Genomic DNA, 13,069 nt, shown 5'->3' with positions numbered 1-13,069 from the left:
TTCACCATTTTAAAGTATACATTATAGTACTTCTCATTATATTCATATTGCTGTGCAACCATCACCATTATCCAATTCCAGAACACTTCTATCACCCCAAAAGGAAAACCTGTACCTATTAGCAGTTAGTCCTCCCCTCCTCCAACCATTAATCTACTTTCTGTCCCTATGGATTTGCCTATTCTGGATATTTTATATAAAAAGAATCAACATGTAGCCTTTTGTGTCTGGCTTCTTTCACTTGGCAGAATGATTTCAAGGTTCATCCACAGTATAGCATGTAAAAGTGCTCCTTCTTTTTTTACAGCTAAATAATCCCTTAATTTTTCTAGCAAGTAAGTGAAGCATTTTAAGTACTATGTTTAGATATGTCACCTGAAACATTTTCAGCCATTCCTGGAGGCCTGTAGGCGGCTGGACAGATGTAATTCGGCGTCGTTGTTGCCCTTGGCCATTGGCTGCTCTGAGGTCCCCAAAAGTTGTTGGTGTTGCTGAACATGGTACAAGCCCAGTGGTACTACAGAAAAGAAAGAAAGCAAGAGAGAGAAAGAGAAAGAGAGAGAGAGAAAACAAGAGTGAAAGCAAAGATAAATACTTATTAATAACAGATTCTAGTACAAAGAATAATGATTAGGCATATTTCAAACATCAATTCAATTACTTACCTTTCTCCCAGAGATCACAGGTACATAAAACCTACTTTGCTGTTCTTACAGCAAGTTTCGTCCCTCCTACATAACGCCTGTTATTATCCCAGAAATGCTTATTGCAACCAAATAACAGAATCTCCATGAAAAAAACTGCAAGTTGTTAATATATACAAATAATGTTAAAATATTTCCTTAGAACATGCAAGTCCCACTTCTCCTATGACTGGCCTTCAGTGGCATTAAGTAAAAAAAAGTTTAAATTTTATTTATAAAATGGGTTGTGATACGTTATTAATGTTTTAAAAAACTCAGACAGAGAAATAGTGTGTTCAAATGTTTTGAATTTCAAGAGTCACATTAATTCTTTAAGTTTGCCCCAGATGCCATTTGTTCATACTCAATTTATAAACAGAGTACAAAGTGCTTTGTCAAAATAGATGGAACTGGAGCAGAACAGTAAGAGAACAAGCTCTCCCATACTGTTTATTATGCAACAGAAAAGTCATCATGAAATGCCCCCACAGCATATTTGTAGAAGTCATGCCAGTTTAATTATCCCTCAACTATCTTACATAGGTCAACTCATGATTTCCCCACAAATGGGGACCAACTAGATGATCTCTCTAGCATGGTCTAACTATTCTAAAAATGACTAATTAATAGCAGAAAGAATATAGATATATAATTATATTACAAATATATTAAACTTTCCTTTCTAATTTCTGCATGTAATTAAACTCAAGGTAAATACTGAATATCCATTTTAAAGACATTGGGGAAAAAAGCAGCAGGAAGATCTGGTTTAATGAAATTATATTTAAAAAGAAATCTTCACTCAATTCATTGCATCGTAATATTTAAGAATTAAACTGTGATAAATTACTAGTAAAATAACTCCCCCAGCTTTTTTTGTATGCAGCATTATTTTGTTAAAAAATTTGTCTCTATCACCAGATTTTACAAAAAAGTCTTATCTACCCCCTTTAAATCCTGCAATAGTAGAAATCTAAGAAAATCTCTAACATTCAACAATTAAATCTGTCTTTTCTTCTTTCAAATTTAAAGGGAAGTTCTATTTTCTTTTTCTCCAAAATAAAATAGCATGTGTTAATAACAAATTTTCTAAGAAAAAAAAAAATGTTGGAAAAAAAATCACAGTTTTATCTTATTAGCAAATGTTTAAAAAATATCACAAAACATCAAATATATACCTGCCTAACTGAGAGTCTACCAAAAAAATGGAAATAAATGTCGTTTAGTCTAATTTTGCTTTAATAAAATTATACATTAACAGGCTACAAGTAAAACGTGTGCCTTTTCAGTTGCTTTGTCAATATAAAAAGTGAGCAACTAAAGATAAATTTTACTAAAATTCGTTCTGTAATAAAAATTCAGCACTCATTTATTATAAGTTGCCTTAAAAACAACTGAACAATGTAATACCTTTGTCCCAGTATCAGCCATATTAATAAAAGACTGATACATTTTAAAAATAGCATTAACAGTTAATTGAACATTAAATGCAAATTTCTCATCCAAGATATACTTTATCATGACTAGAAGGGAAAAGCACAATGAAGTGAATAGTTTCACTTGTCTCTCTATCCCTCCACACCCTCTGGTGGAAGTGCCAAAACACAGTAAAACTGTCAAAAGGCAAAGAGTAACGGGAAGGGGGACAGTTAACATAAGAAAAATCACACAGAAAAGAAGCTCCTGAATAACTGAGAGATAGCTTTATTTTTCTCTTCTGTATAATCTCTTCACTTTTGAATGTAAGACTGTTCTAATTATTATGATTTTCAAATTTCATAAAAGAATGTTTGAAAGAAATATTTTCTACAACTGAAATAAAAAGCAATTTCCCTGTAAGAGATACAATCTGTAATAACGTTCCATAAAAAATTACATCTGAGCAATGTTAGTTTTATTGCATCTTATAGAATAAAAAATAACTAAATCAAAATATTTTGAGAGAAAGGAAGAAATGTCATAACCATGAAGTTCTTATGGTTTCTACTGTTAACTTTCAATCCCTCATTTTAAAAACTGGCAATTATACAAAAAAATCATTTTTAAAGACCGAAAAAAAAGCTCTAAGATACTTCTGTCATTTAAATTATAAAATACAACATTCCAAGTGACATTCAAAGCCATTTTTAATTGGCTGGGCAATAGACATTGTGCTTAAGTTAGCCTAATTAGTATGAGAGTGGGAAAAATTTTATACTGATATAAAATCCAAAAATGATGAACTGAAGTAGAAAAAGATTACAATTATATTTAGTTGTTACAGAAAACATTCTAACACATGTATAGAAATGCATGTGTTAAAAACTTAAGACCTACCAAGTAAAAGGAAATTTCTAATATTAATTTCATGAAATAAGATTTAGTTAGTAATTGTGAGTTTTATTTCACTGCTAATAAATGCATCTTCAAATTTCCACACACAAATGTCTACCCTGTAACAGTTGTTGCTATAGGAACAAAATACAGATGCTCATATTCATATTTTATGGTTTTCTTTTTAAAATTCCTTAAATTTTCTAATTTTAAATTTCTGTTCACAAGAGAATTTGTTTGTGTCATACTTCAAATGTATTAGTAACAAAACAAACTATAGTGGTAGTCCTCTTATTTGAAATGATATCGTTCTCAATTTCCAGTAATCTCAAAATGTGTTCAACAGTCAACCATACTACTAACACTATTATTCTGTAAGAATAAACTAAAACACTTTCAGAATCCACTCTAAAAAAGCGAGAATCATGAGATAATCAATCCTTACATTTAATATTACCTTGTATATTCTGAGACTTTGCATGGTTTCTTTCCCAAAGAAAAAGAGCGGACCTCAGAACCATGGTCCAACTTTCTTTTCATCTATAAGGTAAAACAAACAAGATATGTTTTTAAAAAATTATCTAACTATCAAATCTTGAGTCAGCATGGTTAATATTTTTAAATTCTTTAATTTTCATATGTCTACAATGGTAATTAAATATATAAAATAAATGTTTAATAGTTTCTTCTATTTGTTCTACTTTGTTTTACTCTGAATGGACTGGAAAGGTGAATTTTTTCCCCCTAATATTTTATCCAGAAGAACAGTGTGTGATGATTTGAAAACTGATATTCCACACACACACACACACACACACACACACACTCTCTCTCTCTCTCTCTCTCTCTCTCTATCCTTGAGGTCATATGTCTTTCATGTTTTCCAATTTAATAACCAACATAGGGGAAAATCTCATGTTAATCCACACAGAATAGAATCATATTTAACAAGCCTTTCTCACAAATCTACATTTTTCTGTAAAAGCATGCTGTAATAAAGATAAACAAAATTCAAAATTTCAAAATCAGAAATAAGTATGAAAGTAACAAACTCAATTTTAAACATTCATACCATTATAAAAGGGTAAAGAGCAGTATAAATAATCCTGAATAGTGATAAGGCAAAGAGCAATTAATATGGGCCATAAGAATAGTTTTAAAAATAGTAAGAGAAATCTGGAGATAGTATAATAAAGCTGAGGGGAAAAGTCAACAATTGATATATATACAGAATATAGCTCTATTGACAGATACTCAGGATAAAACATTCTAACTTGAAACAACAGAAAGATTTTAAAAGAATGAGTTATGCCTCTCTATAAGGTGTATCCAAAATCTAAATTTTAAGGTGTTTATAATGCCATGCTATACTATAAATATGTTCAGAATTGTATTTTGTCAACATCAATATTGAAATATTTTTATATGACTATATGTATATTTTAAAACTAGAAAATAAAATCTGGTAAGATTCAACTTTTTCCATTTCAGCAACCCCTTTTTAAGATTTATGTCCACTAATTAATCACTGTATTACTCCAAGTTATAGGAGGAAAAATACTCCAGAGTGATGGAGAGCAATCCTCATGTGTATAAGAAGGTAAAAATCCTTGCTTTGAAGCAGTGTTATTTTCCTACCTCTTGCCTTACATAGGAACATCATAACATAGCATGATACAATATAAATACCAAAGAGACTAAAAATCTTTTGGAGCCACACTGAATAATAAAGACTATGTTTTTGTCATCATGAAGCGTTTTCTATAATACTGGAATGATCTTATGATATTAGGGGCTAGAGGTGAGGGTACAACAAGCTCATCTACAATTTATACCTTAGTTTATGACATACCTACTGGAAAGAAATGGAATTGGTCTCACTGGTTTCTTCCCTTTAGAAGTTTCTGTACTCATTACATTGTTTTAAAGTGATTCTTCTCAGAAACCATTATTTTCTTTCTCCAAATAATTTTATTAAAAAGCAAACAAATACAAAAGCTGAAGTATATAGGTAACCACGTGTTTCCATGTATATAATTTATAGATACATACATATACACATACATGCAAATGAATCCATTAGGAAGGTCAGTCAGTACAGACTATCTTAAAATCTAATTTTTTACAACTTCCACAAATTCTTATCATTAGGAGAAACTTTGATGTTTATTCTAATTAAGTTTGTAATACTGGCTTTCAGAACTTCCCAGGATATCTTGTAAAAAACATTGGTGCAAATACCATTTGCCACTAAAAGCAAACTTTATTTCCATCTTAGAAATCCTTCAATGAATAAACAGTCCAAAATGTGTATCAAGGAAACCACTGAGAAAGGATTTTAATAATATTTTATAAAGTAAAACACCTTCTGTATGACAGAAGTCTTTTAAATACTGTACTGTTTACTGAAAATACTGACTTCAGGACCAAAAATTAATTCTGCAATTTTTGAGGGGTACAGAAAGTAAACATGATCTCTTTAAATATAAATCCCAAATAGTCTCATGATTCTATACTTTAAAAGAGTCAACTAATGAAAAAAGAAAAACTATATATAAGGTATAGAAAAACTGAAGGCAGAAGGTTCACTAAAAGCCAACTAAGGATACAGTATTTCCAGGTCAGCATTTAATGGAACCACATTTCTAAAGTCTTAACATATTTTTAGTGAAAAATTCTCAGATTAAAATATACATTTTATCTTAAATCTAAAGCTTTTTCCAGCTCACAGTCTTTCCATTATTTGCTTACATTCATGATATAAAACAGAATACCAGACATCAAGCTACCCACCAAAATTAGAGGATACTGCAGCCATCTCTGATGATACAGATTTTCCTTCTCAGGCAGGCATACACACACAATCACACAGCATAGGAAGAAAACAGATTACTTACTTTGTAAAAAATCATTTTTAATGTGCCGTAGAAACCCATATTTTCTGTATTTTTCCCCTTCAGTGATTCTGTGCCCCCGTGTGTCCGGCTGCTTGGCAGTCTCTGACAATATAAACCTTTTTCAGGTAGGTATGTCACAGATTCTAATGTGGACATGCTCAGGCACGTCAGAAAAGGAAGATTAGGGAGCAGAACCGGCAACAAAACTCCACAGTAAAGGCAAATGCAGCTCAGTATCAAACCGCTTCTCGGGACACACATACATACATGCAGCTTGACTGAGGAGAACTCGAGGGAATAATGAGAGAGAACGGAGAAGATTATTGGAGGAGACTATGCCCTGTCAAAGCCTTGACTGAACAGATTCCTCCCTCAGCAGCAGAGGGATCAGATTACATCTTCCCTTGAACACAGAATGGTGCAGTCCAGGATTCAGCAATGCAGACTGCACATCAATTATATGGTGATCCGCTCCAGGGAACCCGTAAGCACACAACGCACTGAACAGAGGGAGGATGTGGGCAGCAAATGAGACCGCCCCCACACAACAGCCCCCTCTCCCCTTTCAAACTTTCAGGAGGTTATTTTCGTATTTTGTAAAACCTGCATTTTTGAAGAGTTTTATATAGCAAGGAACAGTTCCACAAATAAGTCTTTTCAGAAACATTTTGAAAATAGGATACATTTTCATACGGTCCCCCTAAACAGAGGCAAGGCATGCTATTTTCACTGTCTTCCTACAGTAGTCCTGGCACAGACTGATCAGATTTTTTAAGCAGCTTGGATGGTAGAAAACAGGCAATCCCAAAAAGAGAGATTAATATTCTTTGGGGTTCACTGACAATAAAGTAAACTGGTTTGGAGCTGATAACATCTGCAGAAATTATGTAATCTAAGGTACATTTCAATCTGTATATTTTGGTATTGATTTAATAAAAACATTCCCCATGCTTTTCCATTTCAATCGTTTAAAACATAGTAATTTTCAGGAAAATTGCCACATACTTCATCAATCCTTACTAATCATAAGAATATCTTTTTAAGGTTAACAAACTAGTACTACCTAAGTGTGTCAAGTTCGGCCAAAAGGCTATTTTGTCCCAAAAAAGAGAAAACACTGTGCTCACTGGAGAGGCTTGCCCTTATTTGCTAATTTAATCTGGAGTAAACAGGAGGCACTGGACTTCTATCTCCAAAATAATTTTGACAGTCTATATTGCTTATCATTAAAAAGGCATTTTACATAATAAAGGTGCCAAAGTTTGCCAAAAGGCAACATTTTTCCTGTAATGACTACTACACAAATCTAGATATTTCATCTTGCAACTTCCTTCACAACTAGCTTCAGGGGCAATTATAAGATTCCTTGAACTAGAAAAGCCCATTATTAAGGGCCTAGTTAATTAACTCCTACCCTCCCCATTAGCGTTCTTTATTACAAGTAAATTGTGTCTATAGTTATTAGAAGTATGTTTCTCCAGAAGAACAACACAAAACAACCATTTGGACTTACTAACATTTTAATACTCTCTGCTATGGTGGTAAATGACTTTCTTTAGTAAAATGATTCTAAATGCTGCATAAAGTAGTATCACAATTTTAAAAATAAAAATGTTTACCTTTATAACTAAGACATTATGTCAATGGAACATCTTTTACTTTAAAACATAAATGAAAATAAGATAATATAAAATTTTATGAAGATGTACATCTTGAGTCTTCTCTTGGAAATTATATTCTACTGTCCACTTTAAATCTCCTACCTGGCTCTTAAATTAATTCTTATTCTTGGGAATATGTGTATGTACCCAGCAGAAGTTAGTTATCTAAATAGTCTCACTTTGAAGGGAAGCCAAAAAAAAAAAAGAAATTGACTTGTTAGGAATGGACCCATAAACCCTTTTGTTAGAAGTTCTGAGGACTCAAGATTTAGGCAAAGGGGAAAAAGTTGATTTTCCTCCATGTTCTGGGCTATCAGAACACCTGAAATTTCATCTAGAATTTGTCAGTGGTAACTAGTTTTTCATAAGACAAGTGGAATACTAGTGCTATAATAGTATATATTTTGGCGTCAACTAAAATCATGTTCTATTTCTACTTGAACTAACCTTTTCAAATTAAGTCTACTCAGTTAAGAAGAGACTAGCTTAAATGAAGTAGGGGATAGTGTCTCAAAACCTAAAGAAAATACCTCTTCACTTTGTACATTCAAGGGACTGCTCCCACGGTTACATGGCTCCTACTTAGGGCTATGAAGTTACAGGAAAATCTGTTCCCCACAAATACCGTTTATATGTGTGTATTACCCTGTAGATTCATATTTCATTACCAGGTTTGCACGGTCCAAACAGCAAAATGATATACAAAAAAAAGGCTACACTGAGAAGTCTTTCTACTACTACATATTCTCCATCTACCATGGTTCTTACTTGGGAATGATTTTTACTAATTTGTTTAAGTGAGAAACGCCTATGTTTATAAGTATTAATGAAGACCTTCTCTTTCCAAGTATTTACACAATTCTACCTAATATCTTATGATGTTAATTTGAACTGTGAAGAATTTGTCAAGCAAAGCTAGTCAACCAAGCCTCTAACTGAATTTCAAAGTAACAATAAAAATGATTTTCAACATTCTCTGATGTACTATCAGTGAAAACTATGATCTATTATATTACTGTCCTCATCATCTATAATGAACAAAGCAAATAAAATCATTCTCACATTTCTATTTATAGCACTCTTGACTAAAATATAGTTTGAAACTTTATTCAGATTTAAGTTTTTAGTAATATAATATTTAAAAATCTTTGTGGGTTTGTATCTGTATTTATCTATCTTATCCCTGTGACAGAAACATTTTAAACCTTAGATCAGTCTATTATCTCTGTTAAATAAGTTTATTTTTGTAAAGTATTTTATGCCTTAGACTAAAATATAAAGTAATTTAAGTTCACTGGAAAGAAGGTCAACCAAATAGCTAAGTTAGTCAACCAAACAGCTAAGAAAATGCTTGTTTGTCATCTACATTTTTAGAATTACTATTTCACTATATTAAAGATATTTTCATTACAGTAAAGTAAATTTTCATGTAATGTCTGCTAGACAATCACTTCTCCCATTCTGTACACAATTAATATTTTCTTGACTGACAACCTAGAAGTATTATTGAAAATCCATTAGTAAAGGGAACGATCAACAATAAGGTCCTGGAATAAAATTCATCTGCTAACTCAGACACACTGTTCATCTCATCACAACTCCACTGTGCTAGGTGTTGAAGTGCAACTAGTGTGCTAGCATAGAAGTTAGCAGTAACAAGGAAAAAAAAACAGCACAAAAATCTGATGATGTCTTTGCCTCTGGGGAATAATGGCCATAGAATCATTAACTTGTGAGCTCCTACTAGAGAAATGGCTCTCTCTGAGCAAATAACTGGGATGACTAACTTTTTAGAAGGGCAAGTTGTGGTAAAAAAATAATTTATATACAGTGAGAAAAATATAAACAAATGGTCTTAAATGAATCACGTATCTTCAGAGAAATACTGCTCCTTATACATAATGTCCACATAAAGGATGAAGTAGTTAACGGAGTACTTTACCTCTTCACTCTCAAGAGTTCATTATTTCTGTCTTATATATAATTCTTCTGTTACTGAAGTTATTATAGTCCATTGTCATTATTTTTATACATATTTCTCCCCTATCTACTCCTTAAGGATTCACATCTTACTCAACTTTATTTCTAGGACATCCAGAAAATGACAATAATGAATATTTTTTAATAACTGGCCATACAAGGAAAGAGTAGCATCCACAGCATTATTTTTCTAAAGCATAAACATATATTACACACAGAACTAAAAAGTTTAACTCAACTAAAAAAAGTTTATAATTAGTAGATAATATTATGAATACTATTGGTTCTTTTCTTTACTTTGCTAACATTTAAAAATATACTTCCATTTTATAGTAGTAGGAGAATGTGTTTGTATTCCTATGTCAGTGATTTTATTTTTATCATGACAACACTCTTTACTCTGGAAAGGAGTAGGAAACCACCACAGTTAGTTGTCTTGCCCTCAGCACAGAATTTAGATTACAGACAGTTCAAAATTTCAGCATCAATGAAAGGAATGCCAGGCATGTTGAGACTGAAATACTTTTTGAAATTTCACTAACTCACTATCATTAACTTTCTTGGATGTGAGTGCTTATTAAAAGACTTGTTTATTGAAACTGGCAAATGAATAAACCTGTTCTATTACAGATATCAACCGAAATAGTATATATGCCCAGCATCTACATTTTCACTAACACAAACAGGTAGCAGTATTGACCAATAAGCAATTTCCACATTTACTCATTCAGTAAGCATTTGCTTAGCACCTACTTTGTGTCAGGCATAGAATATTATATACAGTGATTAAGATTTTGTTCTTTCTCCATTGGAAATATAGTCAATTAACAAGAGCATACTGTAATGTAATATACACAAACATTTGACTGTTAGAACTCATACTGAAATTAGTTCTAAAAAATTTTTGAGACCATGTAAAATAAAACAAGATGAGCCAGTTTTAGTTCAAAACTAACATCTAAGTAAACAAATACTGTGACACTAGTGCCTTAGAAAACAAGCCCAAATACTAAACATTGTAATAGATAATCTTATTTTTTGGGGGGAAGGGAATATTTATAATAATAAATATAATCCTAATCTTAGTAAATCAAGCTGCAAATCAAATTATTATAGATGATTGCTTTTAAATAAATTTTAATGTAAGTATAATTACAGAAGTAATCCCTTTTTTTTTTTTTGAGACAGTGTCTCACTGTGTTGCCCAGGCTGGAGCGCAGTGGCACAGTCTCGGCTCACTGCAACCTCTACCTCCTAGGTTCAAGCAATTCTCATGACTCAGCCTCCTGAGTAGCTGGGCTTACCGTCGTGTGCCACCATGCCCTGCTAATTTTTCTATTTTTAGTAGAGATGGGGTTTTATCATGTAGGCCAGGCCAGTCTTGAACTCCTGGTCTCAAGCAGTCCACCCGCCTCAGCCTCCCAAGGTGCTGGGATAACAGGGGTGAGCCACTGTGCCCGGTCAGAGTTTTTAATTCTTGAAGTTTAAGCTATTTAAAACTCTCCTTACAAAGATGCAGCCTCTGAGGATTTGACAGAAATTAACTGCAATATTAGTTCAAACAGTGATATTGCTTCAGATTGGGCCAAATTAGTCATCTGATGGACAGATGCACAAATGTATTTATCTACAATACATAAATATACATACATACAGAATTTGTACACAATAATGCAAGTTAAGAGTTCTATTTATGGCAGCCACACAAGAGAATAATGAAGAAGGGGATTTTACTTGCTCCTCTAAAATTCATATCATTACAGAGCTGTCAAACTAATACTAAGTCAACATTCTCTACTTTTTCATAGACAGCCAACATCAGTGCAATAATCTGACAACAAAGTTAGTGAGTCACCCTGGAGTTTACTCTGATTTATCCAGAAAGCAATTAATCTTTCATGCTTAAAATCCAAAATAAACTACCAATAAGCATTTGGAATCCATAAATTTCCTCTCAAAATTTTATTGTAAATTCCTTAGAGTAATATCTTCAGTAAAGTAAGAAAGATATAATGGGAAAAAAAGTATAAAAAATAAGGCTGACTTCAAGAAAAATAAAACCACAAATATGACCCAGGAAAGAATTTTAACATGGAGAAAGAATGATTTCAAATTTTCCTCAATATAAGTCCTAACCCCTATTCACTTTTCTGGTTTCTTTACACAAATCCATATTTATTCCTGCTGTTTGTGACTTCAAATATATTTACCTGGCTTGAGAAGAATTTTCCATAGGTATGATATATTAATCTTGCATTCATTTCAAAAACGGTTTAAAATTCTGAGATTAACTTCCTAAATTAGTGATTAGTCATGACAAAAAATTTTGAGAGCTAAAGACTAAAAATAAGGTACAGCCACTGAATCAGCAAAAAACATTAACAGCAGGAAGCTATAGAGTGATTTTGGATGCCATCTAATTCCTCTTTTTGGAATGAACACAAGCAATGGAACTAGAGAAACCTGGATTTAAGTGCAAGTTTTGCCATGACCAGAGTGTAATGTCAGGTGGTTACTTGACCTTTAAGAGTTTCAGTTTTCTCTTTTTATAAAACGGTAATGAGTATACACCTACCTTATCCACCTAACCTAGAGAGTCACTGTGAGGACACAGGAAATGCCTAGCACATATCAGACACCCTAGAAACGGCAGCCATATTTGACAGGTGAGAAAAGTAGGTAGAGAATTAAGTGTCTTTCTCAGGCTTATACAGCTAGCTATATTTAGAACGTTGGTCTCTGGTCCCCAAGATCAATAATTCTTACTGATTTCCATTAGATATGTGGTAGTTCAAGTTAAGCTAAAAAACGAGACATTGATAAAGAAGAAGAAAGTGCTTCTTTTTACAAATAACAAGTATGTATGTAAACTACATCTAAGTCTTGATTATTCAGTTTACTGAATCATTATTTCAGATCCATATAACTATGCTTCTGCTACATGTGGAAATCTGAGGCTAAGGCCTGGTGATGGGGGAAAGGTGACAGAAGCTGAGATTAAAATTTAGGTTAAAAAAGTCAATCAATTAAGAAATAAATCACCTCCTATGTCCCAATATCTGTGAAATGCTACCAAGGGCAAACAAAAACATTACAATTACCTTCCTCCCACAAGATAATTAAAATCCAGGTGACAGGATAAGAAACTAGGCTGGGCATGGTGGTTCACAACTGTCATCCCAGAGCTTTGGAAGAGTGAAGGAGGAGGATCATTTGAGGCTACAAGTTCAAGACCAGCCTATGCAATGTATCAAGACCCCATTTCTACAAATAATAATAAAAAAAAATTACCTGGGCATGGTGGTGTGCACCTGTAGCCCTAGATACTTGAGAGGCTGGGGCAGGAGGATCACTTGAGCCCTGGAGTTTGACGTTGCAGTGAGCTATAATCACGGCACTCTACCCCAGTCTGGGTGACAAGGCAAGACTCTATCTAAAAACAATACAAAACAAACAAACAAAAAACCTACCAAAAAAACCACACAACAAAAACCACAGATGGGTGAAGCAGGAGAACTGCTTGAACCTGGAAGGT

The 13,069-nt window shown here is 32.9% G+C and overlaps 1 protein-coding gene across 8 annotated transcripts in view; it reads right to left on the bottom strand.

Moving 5' to 3' along the window:
• Positions 1 to 13,069, bottom strand: part of FBXW7 (F-box and WD repeat domain containing 7) — a 231,921-nt gene that overhangs the window by 26,344 nt on the left and 192,508 nt on the right. For 7 of the 8 annotated variants that reach the window (XM_078366388.1, XM_054252870.2, XM_078366391.1 and 4 more), the window contains 2 exons: positions 3,454 to 3,536; positions 376 to 517 (listed from right to left, as the gene is read on the bottom strand). In XM_078366388.1, the coding sequence (XP_078222514.1) occupies positions 376 to 517; positions 3,454 to 3,536 (225 nt within the window). Of the gene's footprint in view, positions 1 to 375; positions 518 to 3,453; positions 3,537 to 5,893; positions 6,193 to 13,069 lie in introns of those variants that run through there. The other variant, XM_003732412.6, reaches the window with a different exon arrangement.

Source organism: Callithrix jacchus, chromosome 3 (genome assembly GCF_049354715.1).
Source record: "Callithrix jacchus isolate 240 chromosome 3, calJac240_pri, whole genome shotgun sequence".
NCBI classification, from domain to species: domain Eukaryota; kingdom Metazoa; phylum Chordata; class Mammalia; order Primates; family Cebidae; genus Callithrix; species Callithrix jacchus.
Note: the sequence above shows the minus strand (reverse complement) of the source record. Positions and strands in the feature narration are given on the sequence as shown.